The sequence below is a fragment of the Lissotriton vulgaris genome, chromosome 5 (genome assembly GCF_964263255.1).
Source record: "Lissotriton vulgaris chromosome 5, aLisVul1.2, whole genome shotgun sequence".
NCBI lineage: Eukaryota > Metazoa > Chordata > Amphibia > Caudata > Salamandridae > Lissotriton > Lissotriton vulgaris.
In genome coordinates this window covers 1,073,553,946-1,073,573,780 of record NC_141693.1, presented here as the reverse complement: position 1 = coordinate 1,073,573,780, position 19,835 = coordinate 1,073,553,946, and the positions used below count along the sequence as shown (strand labels likewise).

Below are 19,835 nucleotides of genomic sequence, written 5' to 3'. Positions count from 1 at the left end.
ACTGTACCTAACAATAGGAAACTGTATCATCAGTTTAGAGTGGGCTCCCTCCCAATTAAATCCTTCACTTGTAAATGGCACTCCTTGAACGCTGATAAATGCATTGTCTGTTCATTATAGAAGGAAACAATAGCACATGTTCTGTTTGTTTCCCTCGCTTACAAGCTTGCCAGGATCAGATGGCTCAAACCAATCTGCTCAATTCTCGGCACAAGGTCGGGCGTAGAGGCGCTAAGGATCTTAAAGTCAGAAACGTGTGAGCCTATAGAGATTGCTGTTGCCAAATTCTTGGGATGGTCATGGTTTATCAGAGCAAAAATAATGAGGGCACTATAGTCATGACAACTTTTTATTAACCGCATCGCTGCGGTGGTTATTTTTTCGCTGTGCGGCAAAATTCAAACAGCAATGTTACATGACGAGCTCAGCTCGTCATCAGCACACAACCACCGTGGCTGATGACGAGCTGAGCTCGTCATCAGCAGCGAAGGGGTTAATAGCTTAGTACTCACAAGCTTATAATCATTAAAATCTTATGTTGTTCTTGTATATGAACTCCCCGTCTAACTAGAGTGAGTGTTGTAGTTCCTTAAATCTCGACAGCCCCCTTATGTGGCACATCAAAGGTTTATGCAAATTGATATGTATCTTGCTTGACTAGGTATTATGCAGTTTTATTCTCTGATCTATTTTTTTACAAGTTTTAATATGGTTATATCAAGTGGTTTTATATGAACGTGTTAGATTTTTAATTATTGATTTATGATGTCTTTAATGATTTTGAAAATCGAAATAAAGACCAATTGACTGACAACTGACCAAGAGAGCTGAAATACGGCTGCTCTTTTTTTGCATCTCCTTAGCATAAACTGAGTTGTTTCAGGTTTACTCCGTACAACTGCTACCTCTGTGAAACTGAATCCACCTCAATAATGCAGACACCACCAGTTCCCTCAGTCTGAATGTCTCTTCACTTGGGAGATTATTCCAGTGTGAGACCCTACTCATCTTCAAACATCATATCTGCCACCGGAGGAGTGATGTTAGCAAGGAATTATCCATTCTGCACCATGTCGGCCAGAAGAGATAGGTGCATGAGTAAACTAGTACACTGTTATCTGTTGAATTCTTTGCTCACTCTCAGCCTCCCTAGCACACCCACAGCTGAAGTATATGTATTAATGTTTGAAGTTTGTGATGATATTGGAAGAGCTGCCACTTTCAAAGATCAATAATAATCCAATCAATATTAAATAAGTAGGCCTGCCAAATGAAATATTTGTGCTAATATGTGACATGCAGTCGTGTGATTCAGATTGGTACTGATTGTTCACACAACATTGTGTTGCAATATCCTGTATGAAAAAATAAAGGACTAACCAAAGGTCTAAAGGATGCCTTTTGAATGAGCTCCAGCAGCAGGCACCTAGATTCTTCCCAATTTTTTATTTGCCTTTACAAGTAACACGGAGTTACTTTAATATGAAGAAGTTACAAAATGTGGTTGTCAGGGGCCAATATTTTTTCTACCTTACTATGACAAAGCTCTGTAATATTAGAGTGCACACCAGCTCATCTGCTTCAATTATGGCAGCTGAGCATTCATCAATGATTAAATCAGACCACATGTCATTCCTGGCTGTTGCACTGCCTCTCTAGGTATACACTCCTCTTTATCCCCTGATAGCCTCCCTACTCCCTTCCCCTTTTTTTTATACTCTAACCTCCCCTCTGCCTCCTACTTTTCTTTTCTTGTTGTCCCACCTATTAACCCCTGTGCTTGTTGGTTCCCTACCCCTTTCTCATGCCCTGTTCTTTCCCCGGCTACGCCTCTCCCTGCTGATCATCATAGGCAGCATTGCGTAACTGTGCAATTGTCCTGGAGTTGTCCCCACTGAGCCCCCATGCGTACTGGATTTGATGGGCGCTGCATGCGATGTACCAAGTACTGCACCTATTTTGAAATGTCTGTATCATGTATCATGTTCTCATGTTTTCCTTCCCCTTGCTTTGTTTTAAGTCTTCAATGAAGAATTGTGAAACAAAAGAATCCACTTTATCCCATTGATGATGCTCCAGTGACAGAGACATTTTGAATCTGACACAAGACATGATTGCCTATTTACAGAAACGTGCAGGCTGTATAGTAGTTCTCAATAACAAGGTTAGATGATGACTATTGAGCTAGGTCCATATGGATATTGCTATTGAGGCAGAAATGTAGGCATTAGGCTTTTGACCTTCAAAGACTTGGGATGAGCGAGAGTGTTCCTTATTAGCCTTGGGATCAACACATGATTTATAAACACACTGTGATGTACTAAAAACTCTAGAGGAGATATCTTTAGAATATTCTATAATTAATACCAACCAAAAGCAGCTTGTCACCCGTTACACTTTAATGAATGGAAATGAAGAAGACAGAAATTATTGGCTAACACTGGAAAATGAGTACAGATGGTTATTTCCTTTTTCATCTAATCAGTGAACCCAATACAGTATACTACATTCTGAGGAGGTTTTCATAGCACTCAAGGGTTTGATGAGTTCTGATACATCCACACTTGATAATGAAAGGATAGGGAGGCATATTCCGTGCCCTATAGGGATCAAATGGCAGGTCAACCCTCCTGATAAACTGTGTGAGAGTGATGCATGTCTTATCACTTCCTCTCATTGTATTCAGATTTGATAGACCATTCCTTATATAAAACACACAAAATGTCATGGACGGAATGCTTGTAATAAGTCTAACCACTGTCAATGGATAAGGGTAGAATTCTAACCCATCTTTTTTTGCCCATCATTATCCCCAATCAGGGTGAAACCAGACTTGGGTTGCTTATATTCAAGTTCACGTTGGAGCTGGTTCAGCAGTTTAGGCTGAACTGCTCTATTGGAGCAGGGGCAAGACTGATTTGTGTATTGCTCGATGCAAACTAAGGTGGCATGGTGCGGAAACTAACAATGGACTGGGATGCGACCCAGAGTAAGTTCCAGGGATAATATTACTTTAAACATCCATCCATCACTTCTTTTTGTACAATTCACTGAGACGCCCTGTTAGATCTGGCATCATTAGTGCAGCTTCCCCTACCTCTTTGCCTTCCGACCTCGTGTTTTGCTGACCTTTGGGCTCAGCATAATTTACCACTGCTAAAGTGCTTGTTTTCTCTGCTTAAAATATGGTAACATTGGCTTATAACAAATTCCATATTTAATTTATTATAAGTCCCAAGTAAAAGGCACCATCTGTGCCCAAAGCCAGTAAATTAAATTCCACTAGTGTACCTGCAGCACTGATTGTGCCACATGCTTAAGTAACACTTTGGGACATGTCTCAGGCCTGCCATTAAAGAGCCTGTGTGTGCGGTTTTAAACTGCCTTGTTGACCTAGCAAATTAAACCTCTTGCTTTTATTTACATATAAATCACAACTAAAGTATGCCTTGGACATCCCAGAGGGCAGCGTGTAATGTATTTCAAAAGTAGGACATGTCATTTTAAGTTTTACATGTCCTGGTAGTGAAAAAACTCTTACATTTGTTTTTCACTATTGCAAGGGCAATCTCTTCCATAGGATAGCACTGGAGGTGCCTTATTACATTTTATAAATGCAATTTCCAAGTGACAAGAGATAACTGGCTCATGTTTGGTGTCTCTGGAATCCTGATTAAACATCCTAACTTAGGGTGAAATTGGATTTTAAATTACAATGCCGAAAATTACACTTGCCTTAGCCATTGGTGCATGCAACCTTTCTTGTGATCTGGTTCAGGGAGGACCTGGCTTCCCAGTTCAGGTTGTGTTTCCCTGTTGAATCTCCACATTTTAACAAATAACCAAATTTATAAGGGATCACAAATGCTAAATTTGAGGTGTTGATACACTCATAGAACAATCAGCCAAATCTAGAAAAGAAGCAAGAAGGAGAACAAAAGCCTTTATTATGGTCCCCTATGTACTCCTACAAGCGCAAGAGTTAGACGAGGCCCTGCAGCATAGCTCCATCTGTGAAAGGCAAGCTCAGTAAGAGTCATGACTACCTAAACGTGAGCTAATAAACAAGGGGAGAAAGGGGATGACATAGAAAGTCACTCTCTTCTCTGAGAGCAAGTGTATAAGAGAGTCTACCTAAAAAATCCACAACATGCATAAAGATAGGGAAATACAACAAAAAAGTATAAAAACATGCAAAGACCAGAGTGCAATTATTCTATCATAGTTTTCCTAGACTGAGTGGCTGCTTTCAAGAAGACACAGACATGGTATCAAATTTCAGGCAAACTTAAAAACTGTAAGTGGAGCACTACTACTATACACCGTTGAAATCCTATCTTGCGTAACAAGGGTTTCAGAAAGTGCTTGTTTGGTGACTGTGCAAATTGCAAAAGAAGATAAAGTGCAACAGTGATTGTGCAGATTTATTGTTGCAGGTGCAAGTAGATACTATGTTTCCCTCTAGGTCTAAGGAGCTTTTAAAAAACAGGGACCAGTAAATTGACCCCACCCTGAAGCGAAAGATAAGTGATTACTCCCACTGGGTAAGATCTAAATATAAATACATAGGGGGATCACATGTGGCTACAGATATGTAATTGTTCAAGACTGAGGGTTCTGCTAGTTCACTTATCATTCTCGTGTCTACAAATGGCTCCAGGAATCTTTCTTATCAATTTAGGAAATACTGCTGGGTTCAGTAAACCAAGAAGATAAACTCAGAGTTGCTAAAGTATCCCTTATATATATATAAATAATAGAATAGAGAAGGCCTTGTCCAGCAGGAGTAGCTTCTAATCTTTTATTTGGTTCTTCTTTGTCTGTGATGAAAAGGGCTCTGATGTCTGATTAGTTGTCTAGCTTGGGGTTTCCAAATTCGGTCCCGGAGGGCCGGATCCATGCCAGATTTTTAGCATATCCCCATTTCGATAAATGTAGTTATTTTAAAAAGCTAGCATGGATCTGTCCCTCCAGGACCGACTTTGGAGAACCCTGGTATAGTTCAAAGGAGATGATATTCTTCTTTCCATTCATTTGAAGAGCAGCGGCTTTTTCCTTCATTTTATGGAGAAAGTGTTGCTGTATGATGGTGTACTATGCGCCAAGGCCACCATGGTACCTGATTGCTGTTTTCATTTGTGGAAGGACGTCCATGTTATGAGGTTTACATGTAAAAGGGATGATGGTAGGTCTTTTATGGCATTGGCTAATGCATTGTTTAATGGTTTTATGTGAAATGTGGCTGTGCATAATTAGACCCATGGCAGTAAAAAGTGGAATTTGGCAAGGTACTATTATTGATTCTGTGGTCACAGACACATCTCTAAGAATGCACATTGCCAGCTCTTCGGTCTGCCTTAAGCAGAGTTGGAGGGGGACACTGACAGGCTCAATGAGAAGGACATCTTCCTTAACTCTGCTTGTTTACCTAACCCAACAGTGGGTGCCCAACTTCAAGTTTAAATTTTTTATTAATTTTCACATAAGATAAGTGTCTCGTGAATTCCTTATAGTTTTCAGTGTAGTGCGCAGTACATTCTACAGAACTACAAACCTGCCGCATCACTGGAATGGATGCCTATTTGCAAGGATATCTGTTTCTATTCAACAGAAAACTGCTTGGATATACAATGATACAATAGGACTTAGCACTATAGATGAGGATGCAAGGCCCATTATGTAAAAACACATCATGAGCGGTGAAATGAAATAGCGTTGAATGCCTGCTACACCACTTACTGCACGTGTAGCAACCTCTTTATAACCCTCTGTGTCAGTTACATCACCTTGCACAATTAGGAGTGCTTGGAAACATGTAAACCAAAATATTACGGTCTTAATAAAGAGGAAAATTCCTGAGAATTTGCATATGACAGGCCAGGGCTTTCTTCCTCAGAAATATAGTTTCTTTGGGTCTTGAGGGAATGAACTACACAGAAGATCCTGACATTTCAAGAAGGACAGGGGCTCATCTGGAGTGACAGGTGCTTCCCTCCTTTCGGGTTCCCTGGCTGCAGAATGACCTTGCCTGAATACCTCATAAAGGTCAATGATGATGTTGCCCTCCAGTCCTCTGCTGCTTTTCACATTCTCCAAAGCCAGCGTGAAGAAGACCCCGCGGGGGTCTGAGATGTACAGGTTGTATGTCTCGTTCTGATTCCACTCCTGGACAGCTGCAAACACCTGGTTTTCATCCGTGTTGATGATGTGCATGTCCTGTTAAGAAAGAAAGAAGAACAATGACTGCTGATCGGTGCAGTACCTCTCGGATGGGACTTAGAACAATTACTGTGACTGATGGCGCCGCTGGAGAGGGAGGGGAATGAACTCTTGAGTACATTGCATAATTTTCTGTTTCACTGCGCCAATACATCACAGAATCCGCGTTATGGATTAAAAAAACATGATTCTAGACATGGTAAGGTCAGGAACTCAGTGCTGGGATTCAGCACAGAAGAAGGATGAATGTGACTTGATTTATTTGAAGGCAGGGATGTGTTTCGAATCATGCTCGCAGCTTGTGCGGTGAAATTACTTTGATATGAAATATATAACCTTCTGATTGTACCTGTTCGTGACTGTAGCTAAAATATATTAAAGACAAGAGCTTGCAGCAAGGCTGACATTTAAATAGAAGAATTGTGTCATTAGCGCACATCAGATTTTGCCCCGAACACCATTCTATCCTTAAGAATGTTTCAATGCTCCACCACGTAGTAGACATTCTCTGAAAAGTTTCGAGACAGTGATTGCCAAAGCAAGAAAGTATTGCAAGAAAAAAAAAATACCAGGTGTTTTTTTGCGCTTGAGTTGTCTAAAGTTCATACATATAATTTAAAACCTTTCAAGGTTAATGCATGGATTTTTTACAGAATTCGGAAATGATGAGCAGAGGTTGCATACATTTGTTTCTGACTAGTTCATGCATTTTCTCTGAGAAATTAAGACTGATGTGTAGGCATAATTGGTGCCTCAGATATAAAAAAAGAAACAAAGCAGATTACTCGACTCTGCGCTGAGCCTCCTTAGCAAATCATAATATGGCCCTTGGACCTTTCCAATTGAGTTTTACTGTTGTCTCAGAGCGCCGCTGACAGGTATACTGTGAAAAGATATCAGCATTCATTGTATCTTTAAAACGGTGGTAGCCTTTTATGCAGATAACATAAAAGTTAGGACAAACTACCCCCTCCTCAGTGCTGTTAACCATCTACATGCTAAGGAAATGCCATCTAAGTAGTGCTTTATTTCATGTCACGTGAACCAATCCTCAACGACAAACATTTTGCAATGGATGTACTTCACTTTGCTACCTAATTATCTGGGATTTATTCTGGAAAGGGGCGACCACTTGGTCCCCCCGAACGTATAGTAGGGGGCCCGGATCCCCCCGGGAAACCATTTTGTCTCGGCTGGTATGCCCGAAGCGGCGTAGCCGGGGCGCGCCTTTTTTCCCGCCCAAGAAGGGTTGTCCTAGACACCTACACCGTTGGCCACGCCCCGTAGGCGTACCAGAGGAGGGTACACGCCCTCCCGAAGAGGAATAAAAGGAGCAACAATACAAAGAAGCATCCTCTTGTTCCTGTGCTTGGAAGCTGCACCCTCTCGTTGCACGTGAGCCCTCGACGGAACAAAGAGCAATTTTTGAGAACTTGTAATTTTTGTGTTTCTCTTTCAGCGACTCCGTACCCTCGGATCCAGGACCTCGTGAGCATCAAGGATCGAATATCCGACAACGATGCCTGGCAAGAAGGCCGGAAAGAAGGCAGGGACTGAGCAGATGCTTCGCATGCTAATGAAGGATATGGCGAGCATGAAAAAACAGATGGCGGCAATGAACAATACGGGAAGACCGAAGAAAGTAATCGGGCCAGCATTGCCGGGAGTAGTCCCCGCTGGGAGAGGTAAAAGGGCCAGGAATAGGGCGGCAGGGGGGGAGACCCCAGTTCCTGAGTCACCCCCGGCGAGCCCGGTTAGTCCAGTGGAGGCCCCGGTTCGGATCCCCGACGCAGGCCAACCGATTCCGGTTGTAGTTACGCCCACTAACGAGGAGGATATGCCTCCGGAGTTGGCCGCCCAGTTAGCCGCATGGCTTGGCAAAAATACTGAGGGTGCTACGGCACCAGGAGACACGGCCGAAGAGGCCAGGTTACTAATGAAGCAGTTGCGGCAATCGAGAGATGCCGCGAAGGCGAATCTCCCCCTTGTCTCCCCACAGGTTCCCTCAGAACGACCGGCGTCTGGCGTTGGAAAAACAGCGGGACCAGCTATGGATTCGGGTAAGCAGCCATTACCAATGGCGAGGGAGGGGGCATTACCCTCAAGAAGGGAAAAGGTGGTCCAACATATTCCGCTGGCCACGAAAGAATTGATTTGGGCTGATAAGTATGTGAATATGTTTTCTCTCTTGACTGACCACCACGAGGTGGAGTATGTTAAAAGTCAGAAGGATTTGTGGCACCCGAATGTGTGGCGTGCAAAAATGGCCGTATTCAGGGTGGATGAGACGATCTCAAATTGGGCCAGGGCATTTGCGATGTTTACTGCGATCATGGGGGAACGTAAGCCCGAGGTTTTGACCGAATTGGCCTGCTATCAGACACGTATAATGGATTTCTATGAATCGTATGAAGGCAGTGAATGGTTGGGTTATGATAGTAAGTTTCGTAAGGCCAAGGAGCACGATTCATCTCTGACGTGGGATTGTCTCGACTCCATCTCTTGGCAGAAGCAGCTCCTGCCGGACGCGACGAAATCATCTTCGCTTGGCGGGAATGGGTCGGGGCCCTCCCGCAATCATTCGGCGGCGCCCTTTCGAGCAGGCGCCGCTGACCACCAACCGAGGAGTGGTGGGAACAGGGGTAAAAAAGGGGTTTGTTGGAACTTTAACAGAGGCAAGTGCACGAGGCCACAAGGGACATGTAAGTTCAGGCATGAGTGTGCAGGGTGTGGACACTCTTCACACCCTGAGAGTTCGTGCAGAGCCAAGAATGGTGATACAGGGGGTAGAGGAGGGGCCAAACAGGTCTAATGTCGATCAGGGGGTACCGCTACGTACCCCCTGTAGATATCATGGCAATGATCACCTGGCTAAATGAATACCCTGATCATGTCTCCGCTGGGGTGTTGCGGGACGGCTTCTCGTATGGTTTCCACATCCCGGCGGGGGACTTTCGGGGGGAATCACTGTGTAAAAACCAACTGTCGGTACAGAAGAATACGGCGGTGGTGGAAAGTAAGATTGCAAAAGAGGTTGCCCGTGGCCGGGTTGCTGTCCCATATAGGCACCCGCCAGTCACTAATTTTGTTTGTTCACCGTTGGGAGTAGTCCCCAAGAAGGACCCAGGTGAGTTTAGGTTAATTCATAACTTGTCGGCTCCGAGGGGTCTTTCGGTGAACGATGCGATTGATCCAGGAATTTGTTCGGTGCGGTACGCATCCTTCGATGAGGCTGTCGCCATGTTGAATCGCCTGGGGCCCGGAGCGCTGATGGCTAAATCGGATATTGAGTCAGCGTTCCGGTTGCTCCCGGTACACCCACAGGATCAGCGTCTGTTAGGTTTTGTGTTTCAGGGACGCTACTACATGGATAGATGTATGCCAATGGGTTGCTCCATCTCTTGTGCTTATTTTGAGAAATTCAGTTGTTTTCTGCAATGGGCGTTCACCAAAGCCACTGGCCATACCCAGGTTATGCATTACCTAGATGATTTCTTGTTCTTGGGGGCAGCCGGCGACACACAATGTGCGCAGGCGTTACAGGAATTTTGCACTCTCATGAAGGGGTTCGGGGTGCCATTGGCACCAGGTAAGACGGTTGGACCATCTACTTCACTCGAGTTTCTTGGAATTGAGCTCGATTCTGTGGAGGGATGTTTCCGTTTGCCGGTGGGGAAAGTAGCGAAGTTCAGGGCTTCCCTGGAACAGTGCATTAGCAAAGAGAAAGTTACTCTCCATCAGTTACAACAAGCAGTGGGCCAGCTTAACTTTGCCCTAAGAGTGATACCAATGGCCCGCCCCTTTTCCCGCTCAATTGCACAAGCCATGGTTGGTCTCAAGGAAGGACACCATCGCACGAGACTGTCTGCAGAGGTTCGCCAGGACATGCGCATATGGTTGGCATTTCTGGCGGATTTCAACGGTCGAGTGGTGTGGGGCAAGTCACCAGCGTCCTCGGACGAGCTGGGTTTGTGGACCGACTCGGCAGGGAGCGTGGGATTTGGCGCCATCTTGGGTAACCGATGGTCGGCACAAACATGGCCGACGTGGTGGCACACCAGTGGGCTCACAGGTAACATTGGGTTTCTTGAGTTGTTCCCCATTTTTGTGGCTAGAAAGGCGTGGCCGGATGAGTTTCGTGATCGCACAGTGGTGTTTTGGTCCGACAACATGACCGTGGTTGAATGTATAAATAATCAGGCAGCACGCTGCAAGTTGATATTGAGATTACTGAAAGAAATTGTACTACTTTGCATGAGACTGAACGTGCAGTTTAGGGCGAGGCACGTGCCGGGTGTGCTGAAACAAGCGGCTGATGCACTCTCTCGTTCCCACATGCAGGCCTTCAGGAGTTATCTACCTTCCGCGGACCTAGTGGCGGCGCCATTTCCCGAAGCTCTCTGTTTACTCGGTGCCCCGGATTACAGGACCTCGTGGGAGCAAGCCTAGCCCCCAGGACAAGGAAGGCATACGAAGGAGCGTTTCGTTCCTATTGTGCATTTTTGGGTCCAGCAGGAGGGGATAATTGGGGGCAGGAGGAGTATGTTCTAAAGTTTTTAGTAGCACTCCACAAGGTAGGCCGATCAGCGGCAACGGCCAATAGGCACCGGGCCGCCATTGCATTCATGGCACAGGCGCATGGCATCAAGGACCCCACATCGTCCTTTCTGGTAAAGAAGGCATTACGTGGGTGGCAACGCCTCGAGGGTCATAGAGTAGACGATTGGTGCCCGATTGGGTTAGAAAGATTGTCCCTATTGATGTCGGTACTCCCCGCGACATGTTCCTCCCAGTCCGAGGCAGTGCTGTTCCGGGCCGCTTTCGCATTAGCATTCCATGGGGCTATGCGGGTGAGCGAGCTGGTGGCAAAAAATAAGCAGGATTTGGGGGGAGGACTGTGTCGGGAACACATTCTGATCAAGGGTGATTCAATGGTAATCACAATAGCCAGGTCCAAGACCGATCAGGGTGCTATGGGGGACAGTATTGTTGTCCAGCGAATGCGAGGGTCCCCCATGTGCCCGGTGAAATGCGTTGAGGAATATTTAGCGCAAAGGGCGGTAACATGGGGGGGAAGCTTGCTGAGACACACTGACGCCACCCCACTGACTAGGTTTCAGTTTCAGCGGGTGCTTACAATGGCAATCGCGGCAGCGGGCTTGGACCCGGGCGATTTTGGGACCCATTCCTTTAGGATAGGGGCTGCTACAGAGGCTACAGCCAGGGGTCTGAGTGTGGAAAAGGTGAAACAATTGGGGCGATGGTCCTCGAACTGTTATAAAAGGTATGTGCGGTTGCACATGTTGTGAAGCCAATGTCATGCACTCACGCTTCTTGTCTTCTGTTTGGTTTACAGTTTCGCAAGCATGCTATGCGGGGCGGACTGTGCAGTCGACCCGACACCTGGGGACCAGCGGTCAAAGATCACCGACTGAGAAGAGAGTGGTGTGGGTCGTGGGCCACTCATACGTGAGGCGTGCCGCGGAGGTATTCAAAGCAGGTGACATGATTCACGCGGCTGGGGAATACGGGTGCAGGGTGACCTTCCACGGAAGGGGCGGGCTCTGTATTGACCAATTTCAACGTTTCGTTGAGGGACTGTTAGAGCGGACAAGGTCACCGCCGTCTGTAATCATAGTAAACCTGGGAGGCAATGATTTGGTGGCACTCGGTCGGCGAGTACTACTCGAGCGAATTCTATCCACTGTTAGCTGGTTGGCAAGAAGTGTTCCGGGGTGCACGATAGCATGGTCACACATGATTCCCAGGAAGGTGTGGCGGGGGGCCCTCTCTGTATCAGCTTTGAATCATTCTGTAAAGAAAGTCAATAACAAGCTTGGTAGGTTGTTTCGCTTGGGACAGTTGCATTGTATTCCGCATGTATGTATTCGGGGGGATCACATGTATCTCGAAGATGGGGTCCATTTGTCCCGGGAGGGAAATGTCTTACTCATAGGAGACTTCATAGCATGGTTAAGGGGCTTGTAAAAGCATGACTTTTAGTAGGAGTGTGGGGGGGCCGGATAGCCGGTCAACTATCCGGCCTGTGGCGGTAAGGTCATGATCGGTGAGCAGTAATTTCAAGGTCCCTAGAGGGGGGCGCCACCCATTATGGATGGGAGCGCCCGGGGGGAGGCGGCCATTGGCCCCTCACACGGGGAGGCGGCACCCACTAAGTATGGGGTCGCCTAAGGGAAGGCGGTCATAGGCCCCTCCCAGGGGAGGAGGCGGCTAGATGCCCCTCCTACGAATTTCCCGGGGCCAGGATATCCGCGACGGCGGATGTGAGAAACAGTGTGGGGTGGGAGGGGGGTCCACGCTACCTTCTAGACACCTCACACGAGTCCTCGGACGACCATTAAGATGGCGTTGAGTTAAATAAGGGGCCCCCGCTAAGACAAGGGAAATTGGAAGTTGGCACAGAGGTACAGTCCTCTGTGCGCCCGCCCCTTACACCGTGAGGGGAGAATTTTGGTAGTAGGGACCTGACACCGGTTACGACCTTGCCGTTGGCCCGTAATGTTAGGATGTACAATTTTTATTTAGAAAGTATGCATTTGCAGGATGCTTAGACTCAGCTAGGAGAACCTTTGTATTAGAGATTTGTTAAGGTTAGCCAATAAACATGTCTGCATCGTAATGTCATAAATGGAAAATTGTACATGATATGAAACTGTTATTTTAATGTTTTAATTTTGTTTCATATTTTAATAAATACGGCCGGGAGGGTAACTCCCTCCCGCCTTCCAAAAGTTCAGAACTTCGTCCGTCTTCCCATCCTTGGGGATTGTGTTGGGAGAGGGTGACAGGCATCCCGGCCATAAGACACCAGTATCACTTTGGGGATTTACGTTAATCCTAATTTCTTTCTTTAATTATGTTTTTTTGTGTTTTTGTGGGGACTTTGGCGATCCTATCGGAGCCCTCATGAAAGTCTCTATTGAAAAATAGGGTACAACTGTCCTAGGTCACACTTTAGAATGGGAACTCAAATGGAGTTTGGATGAAGCAAACTTTATGTTTTGAATTTTCTTTTAGATGTTCTTGGCTATTTCTCACCTGGTTACTGTTAGACTTGCCATCCTTGGCTTCGGTTTCCACTGTATTTTTGCCTTTGCAATACTTTGTTTTTGCTGTGGGTTAAGCTTCATTTTGCTGGTCTAGACGCTTTGAGCACTTTGCCACTGCTGTTCAGTTCCAAAGTGCATTGCTCCCTTTGTCAATTGTAGTTATGGATTGATGTTTCCATGATTGGTTTATTTTGTTTACTGTTAAGTCCCCAGTACAGTGCACAGTGTGTGCCCAGGGCCTGTAAACTAAATGTTGCTAGTAGGCTTGCAGCACTGATTGTGCCACTTACACAAGTAACATTGCAACAAGGTCTCAGGCCTGCCATTGCGGTGCCTGTGTGCAGTCTAGTACTGCCATGTCGGCCTGGCAAGTGCACCCACTTGCCGAGCCCTAACCTTCCCTTTTCTGGCATGTGAGTCACCCTTAAGGTAGGCCCAAGGTACCCCTGTGGGCAGGGTGCAGTGTATGTGAAAGGTAGGACATGCCCTGATGTGTGTGGTATGTCCTGATAGTGAAATACTGCCAATTTCGTATTTCACTAATGTAAGGCTAACACTTACAATGTTGGCAGACAGAACTTAATGACTTTTTGCTACAAAGAAATTAGTGGTCCAAGATTTCTGATAGACATCCTCTTTTGAGTTTTTTAATGCGCCTTGCTGTTAGAATACAACAATATGGCATGCTGGAGTTTTTGGCAGTTCATCCCAGAGAACCCATTTTGGTATCTCCCACCCCAGGTTTCTCTGGGTTTAACTGGGCCCCTTATATTTACACACCTATTTGCTGCCATTGCTGGCTAACTCAGACTTGTGAAATAGGCTGCTCTAGTTCCAAGAAGCACTAGATGCCTGTAGTAGTTTCTGTCAAGTTTTGGAGGAAACTCCCCAAAGAGAGTACCTTCATTGGTTCATGTAGGTTTTCCAAACTGTTAAAATGAACGTCTGTTATTTCATTTTAATAAAATCTCAAGAGCTGGCCATATTCACCAGCTTAGCAACATGGTACAGATTATTGGTGGGCGGAGGGAGAGTGCGTGTATCAATTTCCCTCCAACTTTCTGCCCTTTTATTTTAATAGCCAGCTGTTTTTTCATTTATTTAGAGAAGGGGCTCGGAGGACCATAGTTCTGCTGCATTTCTAAGAATATTTATTTCTCTAGTGGTTAAGATCATACCTCCATCATAATACTGATATTATTCCCTCAGTGGTAGGAACTCTTCTGGGATGGTTACATTCTCTTACTAAATTTCTTTTTTTTAATAATATTTTTATTTAGATTTTTCCCCATTTTATGTTTGTACAGGGCACACATATAAATACAGGGTAACAGAAATTAACATATAAGATAATATAACATAAGAGGTTAATCCAGATCATATAATCCAACAGTATATCATGAGCTATACAGTATAAAGAGGCATAAACAATAACATTACAGTCCTAATATAACTTCATCAGATATAGTCAAAACATATAAACTCTTAAATCAAACAAGAAAATTAAGTCGTTGAGGCACTGCTTTTCGTACCTCCTACCCTGGATCTATGTCTCTCCATCTTTGAAAAGGTTCCCATATTTCCTTACCTATTTTCTTACCATTTGCACCTTTCCAAGCATAAATTGCTTTTTCAAGATTATACATAGTCAGTAGCTTCATTAACCATTGATGGAATGTGGGTGGTATACGATCCAGCCAAGCTGTGGCAATACACAGTCTCAGAACAGCCATAGCCAAGAATATGAAGTATTCATAAGGTACCTGGGTAGCACTCTGATTTATTCCAAACATCACCACTGCTGGTGTAAGTGTGATTTCTATCCTTAATGAATTTTTTTAAAATAGTTCAATTTCATCACATGTGGTTTTTAAATGGGTCCACGTCGCGAGCATATGGACAAGATCAGCTTCATCACTATCACATCTTGGACATGCAATTCCAGCTGTACCTCCCCATTGCGCTATCCTGGCGGGTGTGTGATATAGTAAGTAAAGAGTCTTATAATGTTGTGCCTGGAGTGGTGCTGAACACAGGAGTTTCTGACCTAATTCCAATGATCTATGAAAACATTTCTTCTCAACCCCCAGTTTCTGTGTCCACTTATTCTCAAACTTTTCCAAATCATCGGCTTGATGCTCTATCAACTCAGAGTAAAATCTTCTTATTGTACCCTCTGTGCCATTCTCTATAATGTCCAGAATGGGGTTCGAGTTAAATCCCGCCAACCCTCCAGTTTTTGTCGTCATAAAGCTCCTTATTTTCAAATACTTGAATCCAAGCCATATATAACCTGCAAACCACTAAATTGCATTACCCCCTGTGCTCCCATAATATCCCCCATCTTCGTAATCCCGCGTCTTACCCAATCATTAAAAACCACCTCTGAGAATATATAATCAGGGAGATTAGGATTATTTTTTAACCTAGTGTAAGCATTATATCTACCAAGACCAAACTTTTTCGCAAATGAAGTCCAAATCCTATGTGCTGCTTTGACTATTTAAAATTTAGTCCTCTTAAAGTAACTATGGTCAGTAATTTTCCAGAAAAGATTCTCAGCATGATCTCCTAAAGCCAATGTGTAGATTGCTAGGGTTCCTAACGATCTTGTCCTTCATTTTCTACCCCTCCTAATAACCCTGCCATGTATTGAAGGAATGCCGCCCAGTAATATAGTTTTAAGTCTGGCAAGGCCCATCCACCATGCTCCCTAGGTAGTGCCATAAATCTCAATGCCCTTCGGGTCTTTCCATGCGACCAGACAAACCGGTTTATCATATGCTCCAGAGTTTTGAACCATTTTGCCTCAAATAATAAAGGTATAGCCCTAAATAGGTATAGAAATTTGGGCAGAAAAATCATTTTGATTATATTCGTTCGTCCTACTATTCAAAAATGGATGTTATGTAACCTGTCTAGTTCCTTCTTGGATTTACTTATTATAGGTGCTATATTTGCATCCACTAAGTTGTCTAGATCCGCTGTGATTGTTACCCCTAAATATACTCCACTTTCCACCACCCGATTATCTAAGCAATGTGCTTTACAGTTTTTAATAATCTGTGTTTTCGTGGTGTTAAGAGCGTAACCTGACACTTCTCAAAACTGTTGGGCTTCCATCTCAACCATTGCCATGGCTTCCATAGGTTTAGGAGTCACAATCTCTACGTCGTCGGCGTAGGCCAGAATTTTGCATTGGGTCCCATAAGTGTCTACTGGGCATATATTATTGTTTAATTCTATGCGGCGTATGTACGGGTCCATATAAAGCGCAAACAAGAGTGGGGAGCAAGGGCACCCCTGTCGCGTTCCCCTTTTTATTTTAAATGGAAGCGTATATCCAGCATTTACTCGAATACAAGCAGTTGGGGCCTCATATAATACCTGCATCGCTCTCACCATTCCCTCTCCAAAGCCCAGCCTCCCCAATATAGACCATAGAAAGTCCCAGGAGACCCGGTCGAAAGCTTTTTCTGCGTCCAATAACATAATCGCCATCGGGTCTCCTGTTACCTCTACAGCATCAAGAAGGGTAATGACTTTTCGTATATGATGGGTGGTGCCTCTCCCCGGTATAAACCCATGTTCGTTGATGCTCACAAGTCTATTGATGACCTTGGCAACTCTAAGAGCCAATGCCTTCGAATATATTTTTGTGTCCGCATTCATCAATGTTATGGGTCTGTATGATCCAGGTTGGTTAGGTGGTTTGCCCTTTTTCAGAATTATGACAATATCTGCCCCTGCCCAGCTTTTCGGGATCGATATCCCTCCCTGCACCTGCTGCATTGTAGTTGTAAGATCCTGTTTAATTGTGTCCCAAAAGATTTTAAAAAATCCGCTGGGATCTGGTCAGGTCCTGCAGCCTTCCCAGAAGGTAGACTAGTCAAGCCGATAAAAATCTCCTCGGAACTAAAAGGGTCTTCCAGTCCCTTTGCCTCGTTCTCCAATAACATTGTTACTGGGATATCTCGGAGGTAATCGCCTATCTTAGAGGTATCAGTTGGGTTCTCTTGATTATATAATGAGGTATAGAATTTTCTAAATACTTCTCTTATTCCCTCTGTATCTGAGACTATTATTCCTGCTTCGTCCTGAACCCCGCGCACTTGAGCGGTAGAAATATTCTGCCTGGTTTGTATAGCAAGAGTACGTCCCACAGATTCATTAAACTCGTAGCATCTCTCTCTATTTGCTAAGTATGTTTTAGCAGCTTTGTTAGCTATGCTCTCCTGCGCCTCCATCTTTGCCTTAGCTATTTTTATTAATACTTGATCTAGAGGTGCTCCCCTTATGACGTTACTAGTTAACTCGTCCTCTGCTTCTATCACCGCTTTGATAAGGTCTTCATCTTTTTGCCTTGCCCTCCTCCGACTCGCTACACTGTAGCGTATTGTCTCCCCTCGAATAGCTGCCTTAAATGCATCCCAGACGTTCCCAACTTCCGTAGTGCCTCTATTGATATTTAAAAAATCAGTAATCCACTCTTTCATATGGGTAATATATGCCTCATCCTTTAACAGTCCCCTCTCAAATGTCCAAATACGATCCGGTCTTTTACTGCTAAGGCTTACTGTGAAAATAAGAGGGTTATGGTCAGAGATTATACGTGGTAGCTTTTCAATTTTTACTTTTGATTGAAGAGAGTTTGAAGCAAAAAAGTAATCTAACCTAGCACATACCCTATGAGGTGCTGAATAATAAGTGAACCCCTGTTTATCAGGATAGAGTGTCCTCCATAAATCCATCAGAGCATTATTCCTTGCGAGGTTACCTAATGAAGACCAAACTCTCCTTTTTCTACCCAATACCCCTATTAGAAGCCAGTCCAAGCCCACCTGCCCCATTAATATTAAAATCTCCAGTTAAAATTATAGTTGGTGACCATGTGGACAATTCCAAATCCAAAAAATCGAAGATATCAGGATCATCTTCCGTTGAGCCATATACACACGCTAAAGTAAACCATTCCTCATTCATTTTATACTCTATAATGACCCATCTCCCCCATCAATCTTCAAGTTTTCTCCTTATTGTAAGATCCCTTTGTTTGGACAAAATTGCCATACCTCTATTTTTGGCACCCTGCTTAGTGTAGGCTAGTACTTGATATCCCAACTGATCTAACAAATGACCCTGCTCTCCCGCTATATGAATTTCCCGGAGGCACACCAAGTCCACATTTAAAGATCTTAGCCACGTTGCCACCCGCTGCCTCTTGGTTCGGTCATTTAATCCGCAAACATTTACAGTGATTATACGCGTACCCATTAATGTACATCAGTTACCTGTCACAACAAGTTAACATCAACAACACACATTGTTCTATCATCTCCTCCTTGAAGTGAATTATCCATCCATTGGATTTTACATATTTCATGAAATCTTCCCTGTACATAAATATTTAAACAAAAACCATCCAAGTGCCCTGTACCCCTCCCCCCGCCCTCCTCCCTCCCCCGCCCCCCCTTACAGGCAAATAGGTCAGTCCTGACCTATGCGTGACAGCTGTAGCCCCAGGTGCCACCCGCTCCTCCTCCCCCCTGCTCTAGTTACCATCTATTTCTTTATGCCATTCTACCATTACTATTTTATTTAAGACAAACATTTTTGCTTTTTCCTTTCAAGTGATCCAGATTATTATTAAACTTTTTGTTTTGTCTGGATTAGTGCAACCACCATATTTTTTTTTGTGCCCCCTTTTCTTTGCTTGATCTCTTCAAGGTACTCCTGCTCTTTAATCTCGGAGAAAAAGATCTTGGTCTGTCCCTTATCTATTACCTTAAGACGAGATGGGAACATTAAATATGCTTCACAGCCCATTTTTTGGAAAGGAGTTATCATTTTCCTCATCCGCCCCCTCCTTTCCACTGTGGCGTGGCAGAAATTGGGTAGGGCAAAGAAAGTCATACCATTATATGTTCGTCTTGCTTCAGGCTTGGCTTTGTCCATGATCTCCTGTCTTAAAAGGAAATTCCCTACGAATATCAAAATAGCCCTAGGTTTATCATTAGGTGAGGCCCTTTTTTGAACCAAAGGGAATCTGTGTGCTCTTTGTATCTCCCTTTCGCAATCCTAGCCCGTTAATTCAGGAAAGGCCCCCTTCTGCAACTCAATAACGAATGCCCGCACATCCTGCCCTTCCCTTCCTTCCACCACCCCCAATAATCTTATATTGTTACGCCGTTGGTGGTTCTCATAGTCCTCGAGTTTCCAGTGCACATCACTTGTCATCTTTTCCTGCTCCTTCCGAAACTCGTTCCAGTTCCCAACTTCTTCCTCCAATTTCTCAGTTCTTGTTTCTACTTCAGTAACCCTTGATGCCATATCTGTATATAGTTTATTAACTTTTCGTAGAGATGCTTGTATCTTTTGATTAGCGTGCTTTGCCCTCCGGGACTCAGTTCTAGCCTCCCCCTGCATTTGTTTTAATGTTGTATATAGCATATCCATCGTTGTCGATTGTGCAGATGAGTTGGGTTGAGAGTCAGGCACAGCTGCTGCCCCTTCTTGGTAAAGCTGTGAGGTTGCTGAGTAATCCCA

At 44.5% G+C, this 19,835-nt stretch overlaps 1 protein-coding gene across 1 annotated transcript in view; it reads right to left on the bottom strand.

Moving 5' to 3' along the window:
* SORCS3 (sortilin related VPS10 domain containing receptor 3) overlaps nt 1-19,835 on the bottom strand; it is a 1,546,015-nt gene that overhangs the window by 627,486 nt on the left and 898,694 nt on the right. The window contains exon 12 of the mRNA XM_086919577.1: nt 6,037-6,216. Within this exon, the coding sequence (XP_086775703.1) occupies nt 6,037-6,216 (180 nt within the window). The remainder of the gene's footprint in view (nt 1-6,036; nt 6,217-19,835) is intronic.